At 57.2% G+C, this 20923-nt stretch overlaps 1 protein-coding gene across 6 annotated transcripts in view; it reads left to right on the plus strand.

Moving 5' to 3' along the window:
- Nucleotides 1-20923, plus strand: part of ACSF3 (acyl-CoA synthetase family member 3) — a 127004-nt gene that overhangs the window by 99221 nt on the left and 6860 nt on the right. For 3 of the 6 annotated variants that reach the window (XM_075008752.1, XM_075008754.1, XM_075008753.1), the window contains exons 8-10: nucleotides 3245-3379; nucleotides 5075-5186; nucleotides 12780-13094. In XM_075008752.1, coding sequence (XP_074864853.1) covers nucleotides 3245-3379; nucleotides 5075-5186; nucleotides 12780-12897 — 365 coding nt within the window. In that variant the 3' untranslated portion in view covers nucleotides 12898-13094. Of the gene's footprint in view, nucleotides 1-3244; nucleotides 3380-5074; nucleotides 5187-12779; nucleotides 13102-20923 lie in introns of those variants that run through there. The other 3 variants (XM_075008755.1, XR_012647474.1, XM_075008756.1) reach the window with 3 other exon arrangements.

Raw genomic sequence — 20923 nt, forward strand, 5'->3', positions numbered from 1 at the left:
CCCGTTTATCTATGTTTAAAATATTCCAGACATCTCTTGAAACCCTTGGGCACACTGGTGATGGCATCTAAAAACCCAGGATCAAGGAAATCTGGGGCTCATATATCAGTTGCTGGCTATGCAGAGGGAAGAGACCCATGCAGTTATGACATCTGGTGGGAATGCAGGGGTTGGAATTGAGTCAGATTCAAACCTGGGCCTAGCCACTCATTTTCCAAGGGGAAGAGCTGGCTGTGACACTCAACAGCAGCCTCTGAGCTGTTTGACATCACCAGGGAAGGAAGGAAAGTTGACCCTCAGGGCTCCAATATGGGCAATGGAGGGAGAATCCTCAGGAAGAGCTGGAGTTACTCACCTCTGGAAGAAACTGTTTGCAAACAGCAGCCAGTGAGCACCATGACACTGGTGGGTGCGTACCCAGCCCGTGGACACATGCCAAGAGTTGAGCTCACAGGAGAATCCAAGCAGGTCTCTTGGAGTGCTTCCTGCTGCTGAGCTTTGCTGTGTGGCTGGCTGAGTTTCCTGGGTCAGGTGCTAGTGGTTATAAATTCTCGACTAGTGAAGCTCTTTGGGAGTAGCATCAAATGCTGCTGGCCAGTCCATTGTGCAGCCATTAGACCAGAGCTCCCACGGTGAGGAGGGTGTGCTGAGCTCTGTGTCTCCTCGTGTCCTTTCGCTTTCTGAGCAAGCATCACAAGCAGCTTAGGGAAGCAGGTCGGGGCCATTCTGGGGGACTCCTGACCTGCAGCAGGGCTGATTTACACCACTCGGGCCTTTCTCTGAGGCTCCTGTTCCATCAGCTGACTCGTCTGTGTTTGGGTTTTGCAGCCAGCCATTCAATCAGGTCAGTCAGTGAAACCACAGCGGGGGATCAGACTCAGTGTGTGGACACAATAGAACTGTGCCATTAAGGAGAGAATGGAGATTGACAGAGAGGTTAAAGCTAAGAGCTCTCTGGTGCTCCCATCAAGAGTCTGCAATTGAAATCAGAAGTCCTGAGGCGTCCCCCTACCCCAGCCCGAAGGTGGGGCAAAGGCTCTTTCAGTAGAATGTGACTAATCAGCTGAAGTGGCTACCACAGTGCTGCGCAGCGTGTTAAGCATTTAGCCAGGCTGTGCTGGCCTGACCTCTTCCCCTCAATCTTCCCAGACTGCAGGACAAGTGGCTAATTATTTGGTCCCACCTGCCACACTCACGCGCTCTCCCTGAAGCTTCCAGAAAGGGCTGTTCTAATTCCACTCGCCGTTCAGTAAAAGGCTCTTCCGGTGCATGCGACAGCACCAGTTCCCTCTTTTCACCGTAACCAGGCCAGGCGTGGGGTTACGTCCCAGTTTTAGAATCCAGCTCTTCACTGGAGACTCTTGCACCCTCCGCTTCCGTAGAAGTAGCAGTCAGCACCTCCCCACACACACCAAACACACCTCGTAGCAGGTGGGGATCCCCCTGGGAGAGGATTAATTGGGCTGTACTGACTCACTGCGACAGGTAACTGATTACCCTCACCAGACACCTAAGAAGCGCAGGTGGCTGTCGAGAGGGAGCAAGGAGAGATCCAGGAAGAGTGATTCCTGCAAGCTGCGTGCTTGTGCGGCTACTCAGAACAGATTCAGATGCCACCCAGGTGATATGCAGGGTGCTCACAGCTAGAGTTTTTGTTTCTAAGAGTGGTGCACCTTTGCACGTGATTTGGTGCGTGTAAAAATTATTCCACATATGGATGGGAAAAGTCTGAATGGAATTTATTCCGCATGGATGGAGGAGATTAAAGGGAGCACTGTCCAGGGCATGGGCTGAGCCATCCTGGTGCAGAAACCCCGGATCACCTAAGCCCGGGGAAAAGGTCTGAAATGAACCTCATGCTTAATCATCATTTCTGCACAAATTGGAGAAATTGTGAACAAATTGGAGAAATGGACTGAGGTAAACAGGATGAAGTTTAACAAAGACAAATGCAAAGTGCTCCACTTAGGAAGGAACAGTTTCACACATACAGAATGGGAAGCGACTGTCTAGGAAGGAATATGGCAGAAAGGGATCTGGGGGTTATAGTGGAGCACAAGCTAAATATGAGTCAACAGTGTGATGCTGTTGCAAAAAAAGCAGACATGATTCCGGGATGCATTAACGTGTGTTGTGAACAAGACACAAGAAGTCATTCTTCTGCTCTGCTCTGCGCTGGTTAGGCCTCAGCTGGAGTATTGTGTCCAGTTCTGGGCGCTGCATTTGAAGAAAGATGTTGAGAAATTGGAAAGGGTCCAGAAAAGAGCAACAAGAATGATCAAAGGTCTAGAGAACATGACGAATGAAGAAAGGCTGAAAGAAATGGGCTTGTTTAAGAGAAGATTGAGAGGGGACATGATAGCTGTTTTCAGGTATCTAAAAGGGTGCCATAAGGAGGAGGGAGAAAACTTGTTCTTCTTGGCCTCTGAGGATAGAACAAGAGGCAACGGGCTTAAACTGCAGCAAGGGAGATTTAGGTTGGACATTAGGAAAAAGTTCCTAACTGTCAGGGTGGTCAAACAGTGGACTAAATTGCCAAGGGAGTTGTGGAATCTCCATTGCTGGAGATATTTAAGAACAGGTTAGATAAATGTCTATCAGGGATGGCCTAGCCAGTACTTGGTCCTGCCATGAGGGCAGGGGGCTGGACTCGATGGCCTCTCAAGGTTCCTTCCAGTCCTAGTATTCTGTGATCATTAATTGCTAGTGAAACCAGGAAGGGCTCAGCTGGGAGTTGACCTAGTGTGCGGACGGTGGCCGAGCACGCTGGGAAAGGAGCGAGCCCCAGCAGAGAGAACGGTTGCTCTCCTTTGTCCTGCTTCCAGAGCCAAGTGTTCTTCACTTTGCCTTCTGGTGGGCAGGACAGTCCTTTCAGGGAGTGGGGCGAAGCAAGGCCCGCCAGCCTGGGTGTAAGCCGTCCACAAACGCTCCATTGGTATAAACAGGAGCACCTGTGCCAGGCCTGGGGAACAGTGTGTGTCATCCCAGTGCCTGGGACCGTCGCGCTCTCAGCAGAGAATCTCTCCTGGTGCCTGCTGGCCAGCAGCAGACGCCCACCCAGCCAGCAGGTCTCTCTCCGGCTCTTTGGCCACACATGGCTCTGTGGGCGTGGCACGACACGGGAGGTGGCAGCCGCGGGGCCCCCCGCCTGGCGTGGTGGAGGCAGGCGGGAGGGGCGGGGCTGGGAGAACAGGCAGGGCCGTGTGCAGGGCCATGAGCTAAGCCGTGTTTGCTCTGTTGGCAGGAGATACAGTGGTGTTTAAAGAGGGCACGTACTGGATCAAGGGCCGCACCTCCGTGGACATCATCAACAGTGGCGGCTATAAAATTAGTGCCCTGGAAGTGGAGCGTAACCTGCTGGCACACCCCAGTATTGCAGGTAAAGAGCAGCCCCCTTGTGGCCTGCGCGCTCTGTGTTCGGCTTCGGAGGGGTGTGGTCAAATTAAAGGGTTATTGCTGCAGGTGAACAGCTGTACCTGGAGATGGTCCCTCGGCAGGCAGGCACTGGGCAGGCTCTCCCCAGGCAGCTCTGTCCCGGACTGCAGAGCCCCTCAGGCCTCCAGCTGATGGGAGACGGGTGTAGTAAGTACAGGCCTAGTATGAGGCCTTAGGCTTGAACCAAAGTAATGGTCAAAACTTTGCTAACAGAAAGCAAAGTGCAGCTGTGAGCTAAAGGAATGCATTGCTCACAGAAGTTGGCAAAAAGAGGGTTGATGTTGCATAAACATATCTACCTGGCATATTGAAATAGGAACACGGTACCAGAACACCCGACCCTGGAACATTCCACAGATAAGGAAGAACAGGCCGACCCATCCCAATGACAGGGGCAGAAGGGTAATATGATGGATAGAGTTGTTTTGTTCAAACCATCATGTACAAGGTGAGAGGCGGCACCTGATTACGTAGCAGGGTTGTACCTCAATACGTCAGGAGTGATGTGTAAATTGTTTGTACCTGTGTATAAGAATGTACTCCTGGGGTGTGGTCTGGGTCCCGCCGAGGGGGCAGTGGAAAGTCCCGCCACTGACTGAGCCGAGTCCATTGACCGTGGGTGCATATTTGTAGTATGCCCTGACTGAGACTAAGAAATCTACAGGGAACTACTACTGTATCCAATACGGCAATAAACCTGGCCGACATGCCTTCGCACCTTACTAGACTCTGTGGTCATTGGGGGTTCTCTTCGAGTCTGCTGTGTCAGCTATCTGCAGAGCTGCGGCAGCGCACAGAGGGAACACATGCATGCAGCCGAGTGATACCAACATTGGAGAGAGCAGAGCACCACGCTGGTGGCAACTCTGACGACAACGGGCAAGGGTGCTGCACTGGGACAGAGTAACATTGAAGCTTAGCTCTCAAGTGTGCAAGGGGAGAGGGCGTGTCTCAGTGACAGGGCCCTGTGAGCTCCCTGCGGCAATGTATGTTGATACTCACTGAGCTTCATCCTGCCAGGTGCGGGCTGCCATGGGGCTTTGGTTTTTCACAGTGCCGTGCAGTAATGAGGAGAGAAGGAAGGTGCCCTGTGGGAGCCTGGTCATGGTTCCAGCGGTCACCCAGAAGAAGACGATGGGAGACTGCCTGGAGGCCGTGTCACAGCCTTTCCCTTGGAAGGGTTGGGTGTGAGCCTGGAGCACTCACAGCTCAGAGCCCGGTGCTGTGGCTGAAGCCGGGAAGCTCTCAGCCTGGCGGAGACTCAGCAGCAGTGTGCCTCAGATATCGAAATGAGAGAGCTTCGTTCACTCTTCCCTGACACTGTTGCTGACCCTCCCTTAGGGGAGGGAATCAGTGCCTGTCCAACAAGGGCAGAATGAGTGCGGGACACGCTGCCTGGGGAGCTCTTCAGCTCTTCTTCGGGCTGCCGAGGGAAGAGTTTCTGATACTCCTCTGTCAGCTCCACCCCAGTGCTCTTAGCAAGTCCCCCATCCACCCTCTGCTTCCCCGGGCATGGCCGTTCCTGCCACCTGGCTGTTGCTGCAGCAGCCTGCCCAGAATTTGCTCTTTGAAGCTCTCCCCCGGTCTCCTAGAAACAAGCCTGAGTTTCTGCCTCTGGAATTTTTTTCTCTGTCTCCAGATGTGTCTGTTATAGGCCCTCCAGATCCGGTCTGGGGCCAGCGGGTCAGTGCTGTGGTGAAACTGAAGGAGGGCGAGATGCTGTCTCTCGAAGAGCTGAGGAGCTGGGCGAGGTAAGCCTCGGGCATGCGATGGTGCACGACAGATGCTGCAATCTACTGCTGATCAGGACGCTAGCGAGCACCACCTCTTACTGAGTCTGTCTGATACGCCCGGCATAAGATCTTTTTTCATTTGCTTGGTTACACCTTTGCCAAACATCAGCTGTTTGGGCTGCAGTTTCCATGGGATTTCTATGCAGAATTATTTTGGAGCTGTGATGGGGTTCAGGGGTCCCCGTGCACTGCACCCCGGCCGCAGGCAGGAGTGACTTTCACTAAGCAGGTAGAATAGGAAGTTTATTAGGTGACAGAGGCCCAGTTTGTCACAAAAGAGTTGGTGCAGCAATTAGAGAAAGTTATTTTAACCCGTCCTGGGGAGAGGAGCCTGAGGGGTGCCCCTCTGGGGTGTAGCTTCCCCCTCGCCCAGCTGGCTGCCTTCCAGCTCCCTCTCCCCTCCAGCTTCCCACTGCCGCCTCCGATTCAAACCTAGCTCGGGTCCTCCCTCCTCTTTGTTCAGGGCAGATGTGTTACCTGCCAGCCCAGGTTATAGCCCCAGGGTCATCCTTAGCCGCTGGGAGCTGCTCTGCTTGTCTCACACACATCCAGCCTGAGTCTCACACATGCACTCCCCCCGCCACACTCCATCACAGGAGTGTTTCAGCCAAGGTGGCTCAGCCATTAGCAAGAGCAAGTCCTGGGTGGAGGAGACATTGAGTTGCCATTTTAAACACAATTCTGGCAGTCTTTCCTTAGAGGCACTCCAGTGCCCAGATGCACTGAAATGTAGCTGGGTTTGGCCACTGAGACAAGAATGAGTCTTTTGCTCCCATGGCCAGGTTGTAAACCTCTGAGAAAACCCACATCACATGTGCTGTCAAACTGAGAGGACAGACAAGTGGAGTCCTGCAGGGGACACTCCTGACTCTAGTGCTGGTTGACATTTTCATTAATGGCATTGATGGTGGAGCGGGGAATACGGTTGCAAAATTTGCAGATGACACCAAACTGGGAGGTGTTGCAGGCACTTTGGAGGATGGGATTAGAACTCACAGTGTTCTTGATAAAGTGGAGAACTGGTGTGAAATCAGCAAATGAAATTTAATGCAAGTGAATGTGAAGTAGTACATGTAGGAAGGAAAAATATTCCCCAGCAGACAATGGGAAATAACTGGCTCAGTAAGAGTATGGCAGGAAAGGGTCTGGGGATTATGGTGGGTCACAAATCAAATCGGAGTGAACAGTGTGGTGGTACTATGAAAAAGGCAAATGGCATTCTGGGATGCACTGACAGCAGTGTTGACTGAGATACTGGAGGTAATTAGCGTGCTCTGCTTGGCTCTGGGCAGGCTTCAGGTGAATCCTGTGTTCTCTTTAGGGCACCACACTTTAGAGGGATGTAAACTAGAGAGAGTTCACAGAGAGCAACAGCAATAAGAGGTTAGAAAACTCAGTCTATGAGGAAAGGCTGGAAGAATTAGGCAAATTTATTCTAGAGAAAAGATGACTGAGGTAGGAACCTGCTACCAGTCTTCAGCTATGTGAACAGCCATTATAAAGAGGCAGTTGAGTATTTTCCGTGTTCACTCGTGGTTGGGCAAGAAGTAATGGGCTTAATTTGCAACAAGGGAGATTTGGATCAGATGTTAGGAAAAGCTTGCTAACGGGAAGGGTAGCTAAGTGCTGGAATAGGCTACAAAGGGACGTTGCAAAATCCCATACACACATCCTTGGAAGAATAGTTTCAAAAAGGGGTGATCTCAGATGCCCTGGCTCAGCATGGAGTGGAGGGGGACTAGGTGTTCTTTTGGGTCCCTTCCAGCCCTGCATTTCTGTGAGTCTGTGCTCAGGAGAGACTATTTGGAGTTTTGCAGTTGAAATCCGTAAAGATGCCGCCCTGGCTGGCCATGCTCCATCCCTTCACTGTCCCTGTGTAACTGCCAGCTGCAAGTTCTCAAGATATAGTTTGGTTCTGTGTAATTGCTGACGTAGGTGCAGAGTGGCAGAGAAGCAGCCGGGGTCCTCTTACGGACCATTTCAGTAGTAAGACCTGGTTTTCACTGGTGGACAGCTGTGGCTTGAAAGGGGCGCCTGGGGTGCAAGTCTCGGAGCAGTGAAAATACACCAGGGCATCAGCCGGCCTAGTAGTTGAAGGTGTTGGTCACCAGACGGAACAAGCAAAATGAACCCAAACCAAACTTGTGCCTAAGTTCAGAGCAGAGCTGTGACGGGCACTGTCTGCCCCAGGGTCTGGGGATGCAGAAAGCTGGGCAGGTCCCGAGGCCAGGGCTTTACCTCCTCACTGCACCGCGCGGGAGGTGCTGAAACAGACGTGCACTTGACGAACGGGGCGGTAACGAGCTGGGTCTCTGCATCACTAGTGGGAGTCACGCTTGGTAGCTGCAGGCGCTGTGCAGTGGCAAGGGGGACCACGCCCCAAAGCGCAGTCTCTTGCGTAACACACGGTGGAGCAGAGAACAGGCATCAAACAGGAGCACTGGGGAGCAGCTGCATGTTTCCTCCCAGGTGTTTCCACTAAAGCAGGGCCCTTTGGGCAGGTCTCAGCCTAGAATGCTGCTATCTGCCTCCCCACCCTGCTTCCTGCCCAGGCGTGTGCACGCCTGGGGAAGCCCCTCCATAGGGCCCCCTCTCCATCCCAGTGGGCCCAGCACAACCAAAGGAGCCCTTCCGACGCCGCGTGCACAGGCACTCACGAGGGGTGTGCTCTGACACAAGCACTTCTGAACTGAAACCCCAGGCTTCGTTTTCCAAAGTCCGCCCAGAGGCTGTTCACAAGGGTGGCATACTAGAGACAGAACCAGGACTGGTTAAAGGGGGAGCCAGGGCAGGTGAGAGATGGGGAATTCCGCAGGATCGCTTCTGTTTATTAATATTATTATTAATTTATTTTATTATTCGACAAGCCCAGTATTTAGTAGCAGAGCCGTTTGTTTTCCTGGCGATTCCTCGCCCAGGGGCTGCAGCTAGTTCTGGGGAGGCTGGTGCTATTTCCCAAACAGTAGGAGCACTTGTTTCATCAAGGGCTGCACAGCTGGCCAATTAAAGATTCCCCTGGATTGGCAAAATCGCAGTTTGAAGACTCCAATTTAGCAAATGGAAGGAAGGTTCTAGTTGGCCAGCTGCCGCGCTGATTAAACAATTACCAAGTGGGAGAAGAAAAATCAAACAAAGGAACCAAACCCACGCTGGCTGGTCCGACAGAGCAGCCAAGTCTGAGCCCCAGGATCCTGCCTCCTGCTGGGACTGCTTCTCACCATAAAAACTTAATAATCCGGTCACGCCCGCCTGTCTGGGAACCCTGTGTCTCCCTGGGGCGCAGACGATCTGCTGCATGCCAGTATATACTGATGTGCTGGTGGAATCTATTGCTGATACCAAGCCTGCCAACGGGAGGGGCAAAGGGGACCGCTGACCCAGGGCCCAGGAATTCAAAAGAGGCCAGGGTTTCCAGCCTCTAGCTGCTACTGTAGCAACTAGAGGCTGGGCCCTTTAAATCACCTTTGGAGCAGTGTGTTCCTGGTGGTACATCACATTCCAGGTGGTGCTGAGGGCTGATGGCCCTGGCCCTGCTTATTCGAGGAGCATGGAGCCAGGCCCCCCGCTTGCCCAGGGGCCTGGAAAGTCTGTCAGCCCCCCGGCTAGGGCTCCCCTCCCTCAGAGGGGAAGTGGCTCCAGTTGTATTTGCACATCTCCTTACTCCGCAAGCCAGGAGGAATGTCCTTCCCCTGTCAGCAGCATCCTGGGGGCACAGGCACTGAGAAGGCAGAGCTGCAGAACAGGCTGGCAATGAGGGTGCCATACAGGGTCTGTCTGACAGCCACTCTGTGCTTGTCTTGTGGATAGGCCTGGCATTGGCCCCGGCAGTTCCCTTTGTCCCTGCGTACCACGGCCCTTCGCCACGTGGCTGCCATCCCACATCCTGCCTAGACAGCAGCTCACAAAGCCAAGCCTGGCCCGTGTTGACTCTCGCGCGGTGCCATCCAGAGCGGGCCGGGAACTGGCTGTTTATAATTGCTCTGAGTGTGAGGCTTGCAGTCAGGTGTGGCCTGCAGTGCTGCCTGGACCAGCAAGCACATGTGAGTGTACTCAGGCTGCAGCCAGCTCTCCCTGACTGCCCCGGTTACACAGGCCGGGAGGTCTCTGCTGTTCTGTGACCTCTGCCTTTGTCTTTGCCTGGGCTCCGTTCACCTACGTCTGGCCAGTCCGTGGGGAAAGCCGAGCGCTCACATTGCGTTTCACTGCACTTTGCCCCTCTCCAGCTCCGGCGGCGATTCTTCGTTCGCCTGTCGCAGCGAAGATCAGAGCCCTTCCTATTGAGCCAGTCAAATGTAAAGAGAGGAGAATCCAGCTACCGCCTGCTGTGCATTAAAGGGGCTGTGAGAGCCCCAGGCAGCGTCCCTGCCCCTTGCCTGCGTGCTGTCATCGGCTGTCTCCTGGGCACCACGCTTACACTGTCTTTTCCCCTCAGTCCACATCACTCCTCTCGCTCTGTCTCTGCCCTTCGCTTCCTACGTCACTTGCGCTTGTTTTGCCCCTTTCTTGCTCTCCTGGCAGGAGACACATGTCCCTGTTCAGAGTGATTCATGTCGCAGCTTTCGCCTCCAATCTAGTCTCCTGGTGACAGGCGCTGTTCTGAGTGAGAGCCATCCATATGGCAGGGTGTGCTGATCGTTGGGCTTTGGGGGGCAGGGAGGGGATGATGGTTGAAGTGCTCCATGGACTTGGCATGTTGTGTTAGAATCAGTGCCAGGGAGTTGGGCATGGCCCCAGGTTGGTGACACTCAGATAACAGAAGGCAGGAGATGAGCCCCCACCTCTTGGTTCCTGCACTAGTTCTGTGCTAAGACTCCCTCCTGCAAAAGCAAGCAGGAACCCGGCCCTGCGTGTGTGTAAGAATGGGCACGTCTACGTGCAAGGGGCATACAGGTTAGCCCAGGCTCACACGCGAATGGACAGGCGGGAGGAGTTGGCCTGTGGGCATAGCCAGCCAGCTGGCCTGCGAGCCCATCTGTTGTGGTCTAGGCAAGCGACTACTACCAAGGAGATCAACTCAGAACAGTGTAATTCAGCCTGGTTTTGCTTCCTTCATGGTACCATTCAGTGTTATCATTTGTTTTCCCTGCCACTGTCAATCACTGGGAGGGGCTCTACCAGATTCATGGTCGATTTTGGTCAATTTCTTGGACAGAGGGTGTCAAAAATCACAAATTTCAGATGTCAGCTCTAAATTGGAAATGTCCCAGTGTTGTAATCGTAGGGCTCCGGACCCAAGAAAGGAGCTTGAGAGTGGGGGAGGTTCCGTTCTGCTACCCTGACTTCTGTGCTGCTGCCAGCAGCAGGGCTGCCTTCAGAGCTGGGCAGCTGGAAAGTGGTGGCTGCTGGCGAGGAAGCCCAGCTTTGAAGGCAGAGCCACTGCCAGCAGCAGTGCAGAAGTCAGGGTGTGAATACTATATTAATGCCACCCTGACTGCTGCCTGCAGAGTTCGGCCATCAGTCAGCAGCACCCCAGCCGCCCAGGTTTGAAGTAATGACCTCCCAGCCTGCAACTCCCTTCTGGGTCAGGACTCCCAGTTTGGGAAAGGCTCATCTCCCCCATGGCACCCATACGGTACAGGTTAAGGGCACAAAAAGAGAGCAGGAGTCACTGTTCGTGCTGTATTTTCAGAGCCCTATTCGTAAGGGTTGATGACTGTCCGTTCCAAGCTACCCCTTCCACTCCTTGTAGACAGCTTGTCTGGCCCTCGCTGGGGGTGCGCTCGGAGGTGTGTTCGCTTGTGGGGCGTTTTCTCACCCGGGCCGCATGCAGGCAGTGGGGACGCTGTGGGACTGGGTCACGCAGTAGGACTGTGATTGTCTTGTCCGGCCCCAGCCACGCATTAACATCCGCCTTGAGTTGCAGGTGACGGGAGTCTCACTCTGCGTCTCAGAGGCGGCTTCCCCACTCCTCGCCAGCAATCTCGGGAAGGGCCAGCTGCTGTGGAGGCGTCTCACCCAAACCCACGCATCTCCCCCAGGGCTTTAGGCACTTGCTTTTATACGTGCTGGGCACCCAGCTCTCTGGGGCTACACAGGCACTGTCCTGAGCACCTAATGGCCCCTTCCCTGAGGCCCTTATTGCCCAGACATTAGGCTACGGGCCCCACATGTGGGACTCTGCAGCGAGGATCTCTCTGCAACACCTACCTGTGCTTGGAACCATTGCCGGGGCGTTGTGTGCCCCAGAAAGAGGCCGGGAGCTTCCTGGAGCTGCGACCACCCCCACTGCAGAATGCTCCGTGCGCCTTCCTTGCTCCATAAGTAATCAGTGGGTGATTTCACGCTGCCATGATTGTGATGTCATGGTCCAGCCCCCACCGTTGAATGACTTAAGAGTGGGTCCGCTGACGCGAAGCTCCCTTCGGTGTTCAGCAGCGATGCGGCAAGACTGGCGCTGACTCAGTAGGAAGCGGAGAGTGCTGGGTTCAGGGAGGCGGGCGCTGCGTGTGAACGGGAGACGGCCTGTCCCACTGTCTTCCTGAAGTGGCTCCTCTGAGCGAGCTGTCACAGCAGCATCCCTTGCGCCCCCAGATCTTGCTGCAGTGCCAGGACCCGTCGTCCCCCAGCAGAAGGGGTGCTTGGTAGAGCCTTGTTGTGTCACAACAGCGGCCCCATTACAGGGGTGTCTGGTGTGCTTCGCTGGCTGGCCAGCAGGAAACAGCTGCACTTGGTCCTGCGCGACTAAGAGGATCGCTTTTATCCCCAAACGGTGCCGTCTGTTCAAGCTCCGGCTGGGATTTCTCAGTTACAATCCATTGCTGGCTGTAGAACACGAGTCTCCTGCCAGAGCTGGGTTAACCCTTCACATCCCTGGGAAGGGAAGCCTGTGGGTGCCCTTTCTCGGAAGGGACTCCCATGGACTCGCAGGAGGTGAGGATGGTTAAGGTTAACCCTCTCCTCGCAGTCATGGGTTCAGAGACCTCTTCCTTTTCTGCCTTACTGGATGCTTTTATGCCAGTCCATTAACCCCTGACTACCACGTTTGCCATCATCCTGTGACTTGGGGGGGTGCCTCTTGAAGTTTTGTTTCTCTTTTGCTGACTCACAGCTACAGTGCTATCCTCAAGGGAGTGGAGCGTAACCTCTGGCAGCTCTGGACAGGAGGTGCCACCTGGAGCATACCCTCTGGGGTCACCAAATGATACTAATAGGCGGCAGGTTTAAAACAAACAGTAGGAAATGTTTTTTCACACAAAATGCACGGTTAACCTGTGGAACTCCTTGCTGGAGGATGTTTTGAAGGCCAAGACTACAGTAGAGTTTAAAAAAGAACTAGATACATTCATGGGGGATAGGCCCCTCAATGGCTGTGAGCCAGGATGGGCATGGAGGGTGTCCCCAGCCTCTGTTTGCCAAGGCTGGAAATGGGCGACAGGGAACTGATCGCTTGATGATGACCTGTTCTGTTCATTCCCTCTGGGACACCTGGCACTGGGCTGGATGGACCTGTGGTCTGACCCAGTGTGGCCGTTCTTATGTTCTGGCAGCTCTGGGCAGGAGGTTCCACCCTGATGGTGAGGATAAGTGAAAAGGTCTGTTTGTGTGTTCCAGGCAGTCCATGGCACTCTACGCTGTCCCTACCGAGCTGCTGCTGGTGGAGGAGATCCCACTCAATCAGATGGGAAAAGTCAACAAGAAGCAGCTTCTCAAGCACTTCTACCCAGCCTAGCAATGCCCCAGGCTGAGAGCAGCAGCCAGCCGAGAAGGCCCCTCCATGGAGCGCCTGCAGCCCGAACTGAGTCCTTGTAAGGTGCTTTGGTGCATCCTAGTACCGGGGGTTTGTGGTGCTGTCAGTGATTTCAGTAGTGGTGGATCTGTGCCGTCAGGTTGGGATCGGCTGTGGAAAACCTTCAATAAAAGCTTGTTTCACTCCTTGCAGCCTCCTGCTTGGCTGGGCAGGACCCGGAGAACAGCACAGTCATGGTCCTTCTGTAGGAGCCATTCCCAAGAGTCTGAGGCCCCCAGCTGTAGACACAGAGCAGCCAGGCCCAGGAGCAAATCATGCCTGTGGATACCGGGGAGGTTTGAGTGTCCTCTGGGCCAGCCAGGGCTGAGAATGGCGGGTTTAGGCTTCAGAGGACTTGCTGGGCATGTAGCATTGAGCTGGCTGGGAGCTGGCGGCCGGGGGGCAGGCTACATGGCGTTGAGCAGAGGGGAGAAGTAGAATGCCACCGCCGTGGGGCAGACACTGCCCTGTGTGCTCCCGCTCCCAGGCTGGCGGGATCCATTCTGCACCAGTGGGACCCAGAACAAAGTGGAGCTCACCTCATTGCCAGGAGGCCAGCGCCCAGAGGCCAGGCGGAGCCCCATCCTGAGGGGAGTCCCACGTGACTTCTTCCTTTGTGCTCCCTTAGTGGCGGTTAAGCTATAAGCCTGCAGGCCGGTGAAAGCTGATGCCTTCAGCACAGGACAGAAGATAACGTACCCAACCGGCTGTGCCCGGCCCGGAGGAGTGAGTTTGTGACGAACGGCCCTTCCCGTTAAGGAGGGGATTTACCAGGGCACGTGGCTGCGGTTTGCAAAGCAGGCAGGTCTCTGGGAGTTGCAGGGAACTTACAGTGTAAGCACCAGGGACACATCCAAGCAGCCCCCACAGCCGACCCTCACTCAGCAGGCAGAGACCCCACAGAACCCGTGTGGTTCCCAGGTCAGGGTGGCGCATGGCAAAGCTGGACTTCAGGCCGTAAGACGAAGTCTTGGCTGGAGGGGAAAGTCTGCCCGGGGCCCTGCACAGCCCCTTCCCCATCCGTCTCTTTCCGCAGCCTCATCCTAGCGACGCTCTGGCTCTCTCAGCCTCCGGCCGTTTGCAACTCCTCCCAGGTGAAACAACTCTCTACCTCCTCTTCCGCCCTCCGCGGTGCTGCTTCTTCACCCTGCCTTGCTTTCCGCTTCTCGCTCCGGCTCGCCAGAGTCCACCACGTGGGACAGCCTGGTCTCTGTGGGAGCGACTCAGAACCTGGCCCTTCACATGCCTTGCCACACGCTGCCTCCTGCTCTCCGGCAGCTGGGAAGAAGCAGTAATTAGAGCAGCACAAATAAACGCAAACAGCTCTTCCCAGCCCACACGCATCTCTCCCCTCACCCTGTGCGCCCAGGAAATGCTCTCCCTGTCGCTGCCCTGGACTGCCGAAGGGCAGGCGTGCTGGCATCGGCTAGCCAGGTACAGGGCTCCTGCAGGCCTTGTGCGCTGCATTGACCACAGACATCCCGTCTGCCTGGAAAGCGGACTCCAAAGGACTCGTCCTGTAACATAAGAACATAAGAATGGCCATACTGGGTCAGACCAAAGGTCCATCAAGCCCAGCATCCCATCTGCCGACGGTGGCCAATGCCAGGTGCCCCAGAGAAGGAGAACAGAAGACAATGATCAAGTGATTTATCTCCTGCCATCCATCTCCTGCCCTTGTTCTGAAGGCTAGGGCACCATACTTTATCCCTGGCTAATAGCCATTTATGGACCTAACCTGCAAAAATTTATCAAGCTCTTTTTTAAACCCTAATAGAGTCCTGGCCTTCACAGCCTCCTCCGGCAAGGAGTTCCACAGGTTGACTGTGCGCTGTGTGAAGAAAAATTTCCTTTTATTAGTTTTGAACCTACTACCCATCAATTTCATTTGGTGTCCCCTAGTTCTTGTATTATGGGAAAAGGTAAATAATTTTTCTACATTCATTTTCTCCACACCATTCATGATTTTATATACCTCTATCATATCGCCCCTCAATCGCCTCTTTTCCAAACTGAATAGTCCCAGTCTCTCTAGCCTGTTCTATGCTGTGTCCCTGTCGCCCGTCACCTCCTGTTCTCCTGCCGAGCGAGAGCCGCCTCTGCCCGGGGACCCCCCCCATGCCGTGACACTGGGGCCCTGGGCCGGGGCAGGGGTGTGCGCTGGGGGTGGGGTCCAGCCAGCCAGAGGCCAGTGCCGGACTTTGCAGGCTGGGGAGGTGGAGCAGCAAACGGGGCTGGTTCTGAAGACGGGGGGGCCCGGGGCAGAGGAGCCCCCTGCGCCCTGAGTGCCCCTTCCAGAGCCCCACCTGGGATCGCCGGGAATGGGGGTTTTCCGCGTCCAGCCCTCCGCGCGCTGCCCCCTCGACAGCTGCTCGGCCCCCGCGGCTGCGCTGCTCCCGGTGGCCCAGCCCTGGCCAGGGCAGCGCCGCAGGGCGCAAATTCCCGGCTGCTCCCAGCCTGGGAGGCTGCAGGTGCGTCCCCAGGGCAGGTCTCCCCCCCTGCCGCCGGCTCCCGGCGAGCTGCCCCGCTCCTTCCCCGCGGCACCCGGGTGCCCGCTGCGGGCAGGGCGCGGGAGGGGTGAGCGGCACAGAGGCCTGGGCAGCAGCTGGCTCATGCGTACCGGGCCGAGTGCCGGTGACCCCGGGCAGCCCCCGCCTCCAGCCCTCGGGGCGCCCGCAGGGACCCGCTGCCGCTCCCCGGGGAGGGGCTTCCAGGCCAGGCGCTGCTGCTGGGCGCGTTCGTCTGCAGCTTCCAGAGCAACAGCGAGTCCTGCGGCACCTTAGAGACGAGCAGATATTTTGGAGCAGAAGTTTTCATGGGCGAACACCTGCTTCAAAGACCCGGGGTCTTTGCCCGTGAAAGTTTATGCTCCAAAATATCTGTTGGTCTCTAAGGTGCCGCAGGACTCGCTGTTGTTCTCTTGGTTCCATCCATTTGTTTCAAGGCTGGCGATGCCCCCGCTCGCCACGGCTACGTCTACACGTGCACGCGACATCGAAACAGCTTATTTCCATGTAGCAACATCGAAATAGGCTATTTCGATGAATAACGTCTACACGTCCTCCAGGGCTGGCAACGTCGATGTTCAACTTCGACGTTGGGCAGCACCGCATCGAAATAGGCGCTGCGAGGGAACGTCTACACGCCAAAGTAGCACACATCGAAATAAGGGTGCCAGGCACAGCTGCAGACAGGGTCACAGGGCGGACTCAACAGCAAGCCGCTCCCTTAAAGGGCCCCTCCCAGACACAGTTGCACTAAACAACACAAGACCCACACAGCCAACAACTGGTTGCAGACCCTGTGCCTGCAGCATGGATCCCCAGCTGCCGCAGCAGCAGCCAGAAGCCCTGGGCTAAGGGCTGCTGCACACGGTGACCATAGAGCCCCGCAGGGGCTGAAGAGAGAGCGTCTCTCAACCCCTCAGCTGATGGCCACCATGGCGGACCCCACTATTTCGATGTTGCGGGACGCGGATCGTCTACACGTGCCCTACTTCGACATTCAACTTCGAAGTAGGGCGCTATTCCCATCCCCTCATGGGGCTAGCAACTTCAACATCTCGCCGCCTTACGTCGATTTCAACTTCGAAATAGCGCTTGCCACATGTAGCCGTGATGGGCACTATTTCGAAGTTGGCGCCACTACTTCGAAATAACGTGCACGTGTAGACACGGCTCAAGTCTGAGCCGCCTCCTCCGTGCTCTCCAGGCCCGAGCGTTTCAGCCAGCACTGGAGCTCAAAGCCGGGTAACTTCACTGGCCATGGACCGTGCCACCCAGGTCCCTTGATGTGAATCTTGGTGCAGACGCAGCCCACCGAGGGCCGGGGCTGAGCAGAGAGCCCACCCCTTGAAATCTCACAGGAGGCCTGGAAGGGAGGGGCCTCCTTTCCCTCCCTCCCTGGGTGCAGCGGGACCTGAGGGTGCTGAGCACAGTGCAGGATGGGGCCTGCACACAGACCTGCCATGGGAGCTCTGTGCCAGGGGCTTGTTTTCTGCTCTCCTCTCTGTCAGATGCTGGGAGGTTCAGGGCAGAAGGTCAGGTCCAGTGCACACGCTTGGACGCACAAGCCAGAAAACCCGCACCAGAGGTGCCAGTGCCCGTGTGAAAGGGGTTGTGTTGCCCCTGCCGCGGCATTGTCTGTCCTTGTGCTTCTCTTCCTACCACAGGGCCCGGGTAAGGCCGGCTCTTGGGGGGGGCACACCGGCCCCCACCCCACGCAGGACGCGTCCCACGGGGTGCGGTGCAGCTGCCATGGGCTTGCTGTGTGCAGGCGCCACATTGCTGGCGTTGGCTGGGCTGCAGAGCGGTGAGTTCCCCCATCCAGCCCAGGCAGTGCTGCTCCCCTCTGCCCCTCCGTCGAGTTCCCCTCTAAGGACACATCTTCCCCACGCCCGGCGGCATGGGAGTGCCACAGCTCAGCACGCGCTCGCTGGGCGGAGGGACACCAGCCGCGAGGTTCCAGAACAGGTCCTTGCCTCCAGGCCCCCTGTGCTGCAGGCACTCCTGTGCGTGGGGAAACCCGTCACTTCTGGGCTGCAGGACTCTGCGTCCCAGCCCGGCCTGCCATGTGCAGGTTGTACCGCGCTGGCCTGGCTCAGAGCCTGGGCGCAGGAGGCTGCTTGTGCCACTGGTGGGTTTGGTGGTGAGTGCCGCACCGCTGGGGCTGGGGCTGGGGCCAGGGGGCGGCCTACACTGGTGCATCGAGCGTGGTGGCCAGAGTCCCGGGGGTGCCCCGCCGGAGACAGTGCGCTTTGTTCAGCCGAGCCCCACGCAGGCCGTGACCCAGCCGTGGCCCGTTGTCAGAGCTGGTCTCGCTGGAGAGCTGTTCCCCACTTCCCTCCCACCCCCGTCCCAACCAGCCTGGCCCTGCCCGCCGTGCCCGAGCTCCCCGGTGCCAGTGGCAGGGAACATCTGCTCGGCCGCCCCTCCTGCCAGAGCGCATTAGGGTCAGGCAGGAGCGGCTGGCTGGGGGGCCGTGCCGGCTGCAGGCGGGCAGCGGGGTGGTGCAGTCAAGTGGAAACTGCCAGGGAAATCGGTGGCTGCCTTGACATTCACCAAGGGCGCCCGAGCGAGGCCAGACAGATAGAAGCTGACAGGCGGGCTGGCCTCGCCCATGCCAGCCTCTGGCCTGGCCCTGCCCAGACCCATCCCACAGCATGCGGGCTCCCCTGTGTCCCCTGAAACCACCATGGTCACCTGCTGTCCTGGGATTGCCCCTGCCCCAGCCCCAGAGCCCGGCGTGGTACCTTCCAGCCTGGAGAGCAGGACCCAGGCCCTGTGCGGCAGCCGGGCCAGCGCAACCAGCAGGGTACGGCACAGCCCGAGAGGGGCTGGCACTGGCAAAAGCAAGGGGGACGGGCCCGTCACCATGTGTGCGCAGCCTGACGGGTTGTGGGCAGCTCAGAGTCCTGGCCCCCACATCAGAGAGCAGCCAGGCGAAGTGTCATGGAGTTGGGGGTGCATGTGAGACTCAGGCTGGGTGTGTGTGTCACAGGCAGAGCAGCTCCCAGCGGCTGGGGATGACCTCTGGGGCTGGAACCTGAGCTGGCAGGTAACACCTCTGCCCTGAGCACAGAGCAGGGAGGAGCCGCGTGGGGTTTGAATGGGAGGCGCCAGTTAGAAGCTGGGTGAGGGAGCTGGGAGGCAGCCAGCCTGGCTCAGGGGAAGCTACACCCCAGAGGGGCACCCCTCGGGCTCCTCTCCCCAGGACGGGCTGGAAGGACTGTCTCTGCCGGCTGCACCGACACCTCTGGGCTGAGCTGCACCTCTGTCCGCTGATAAACTCCCTGTTTTACCTGCTGAGTGAGAGTCCTTCCTGTCTGCGGCTGGGGTGCAGAGCGTGGAGACCCCCGAGCCCCATCACACTAAGGAAAGAGACACTGTGCCAAGCGGGGAACAAATGTCACAAGTGGGCAGGGAACCGCCCGCCAGCCGGGGCCCCGTCCGGGGTGAAGAGAGAGCTACCTGCCCGCTCCACACCAGCGAGGTCGTCATGCAGGATGACGGGCGGGAGGTTCTGGGTGACATCCTAGTGGGGGTGACCCTGCCACTCTCACCTGGGCTGAGTAGTAGGAGCGGAAGAGGGTCTTCAGCTGTTGCTTGTCCAGAGGCCGCTGGGAAAGGCCCTGCCCAACGGCGGCCTCCTGGGGGTGCTTGCGTGGGAAGGTGCCAGAGATGTTGACGGGGCAGATGTTGTCCACGGCGTTGAGGAAGAGGTCGGGGAGATCTCTCCCCATGCAGCCCTGAGCCCCTGCCAGGGCTTACTAGGGCTTGGGAAGCCGTGCAGCCCCTCAGCTCAGCAGGAACTTTTCTGCAGAGGTGTCTCTGGGGGGAGCTAGGGAGCGACACAGAAGGGGCGCGGCCCGGCAGGGTCGGACAGGGACAGGCAACATGCAAGGCCAGAAGTCAGGCTGAGGGGCAGTGAGCTGGTGGCTGCCTCGGTGTGGGGCGAATCAGCTGGGGTGTGCAGCACGCCTGGGGCACCTCATTGCCCACCTCTAAGGCCACCTCATTGCCCACCTCCCCCATTTCTCGGTTCGGCAGTGTCCAGAGTGCGACAAACGAGGCAGCCAGCTCCTGCCTCCATGGCCACCGGCTAAGGGACCGGGGCAGGGGCCTCTCACCTGCAATCCGGGGGAGTCCCTGTCTGGCCCAGCAGCTCACCCAGGCACCCTTCTCCCCGCAGCTTGCTGAGCACTGTGCACAAGAGCCGTGCGAGGGAGTGAAAGGGACCCAGCACGTCACCCAGCCAGGGAAGCAGAGGTCCCTGGGTGCAGCCACTTGCCACACTCCTCCTCCAGTTCAGCATTGGCCAGAGACAGCGGCCGGAGTCACCCACCCAGGGCCGTCCCCAAACACCCCGGTGCCCAGCCCTCCCCGGCCTCGCTGTGGCTCAGAGCAAGGCCAGCAGAGTGGAGCAGCCGTGATTTCCAGGGCTGGGCTGGCTCTGACCTGCGCAGGAGCTGATCTGGCCTCAGAAGCAGGGGAGCACGAAGGTGACTTAGAGCCACCCCCCCAGCCCACACACACATGGGTTTGAGCCATGAGTCCAGCCTCTGCCTCCCATGGGGACGGCACCGCCTGTCTCTGACATGTGGGCTCTCCTGCCGCTGCCACCGTCCCCGCCCGTCTGCCCCAGCTAGACAGATGCCGTGGCTGGGGTTTGCTTTGACATCACAGGAGAGGGGTGCATGTGGGCCAACAAGCCGGCAGTGCCACCAGCCACGCTCCACGGCTCTCTGGCTGGGGCTGATGACACGGCTCGTGACAGCCGAGCAGGGATGCTGGGTGGGGAGAAGCGACCGATGGCCTTTAGCTGTGATGTGCAGCCTTCACGCGGGCCCTGAGCGGGCCCCCACCCACCACTGGGAGGACTTTGCCGCAGTAATTTTTGCTCCTCCCGCCTCGTGTTTCAGGGCTGGGTGAGTTTCACTCTCGTTCCCAGGGAAAGGCAATTGCTCCTCAGGATCACTCGGACCTCTGTTTGCGTGGCTGAACTGGCCAGTAATGCAAGGCTTCAGTTCCCCCAGGGGCTTGGGACAGGCCATCAGTCCTTCACTGGCCCATCCGCCCCCATATACACTATTGCCGCAGCACAGGCCATGGGCCGTTAACCTCCCAGGCCAAAATCAGGTCTATCCCTGCTAGTAAATCTGAAGAACATAAACACAAAAGAATGTCCAGGCTGGGTCAGACCAAAGGTCCATCTAGCCCAGTGCCCTGTCTGCCCACAGTGCCAGGTACTTGAGGGGGAGTGACAAGAACAGGTGATCATCAAGTGGTCTCTCCCCTGGTGTCCGTCCATTGCCATCCTCTGACAGACAGAGGTGAGGGACACCATTCCTGCCATCGCTGGACCTGTCCTCCATGAATTTATCTTGTTCTTTTTTGAACCCTGTTATGATCTTGGCCTTTACAACCTCCGCTGGCGAGGAGTTCCACAGGTTGACCATGCACTGTGTGAA

The sequence above is a fragment of the Carettochelys insculpta genome, chromosome 14 (assembly GCF_033958435.1).
Source record: "Carettochelys insculpta isolate YL-2023 chromosome 14, ASM3395843v1, whole genome shotgun sequence".
NCBI classification, from domain to species: domain Eukaryota; kingdom Metazoa; phylum Chordata; order Testudines; family Carettochelyidae; genus Carettochelys; species Carettochelys insculpta.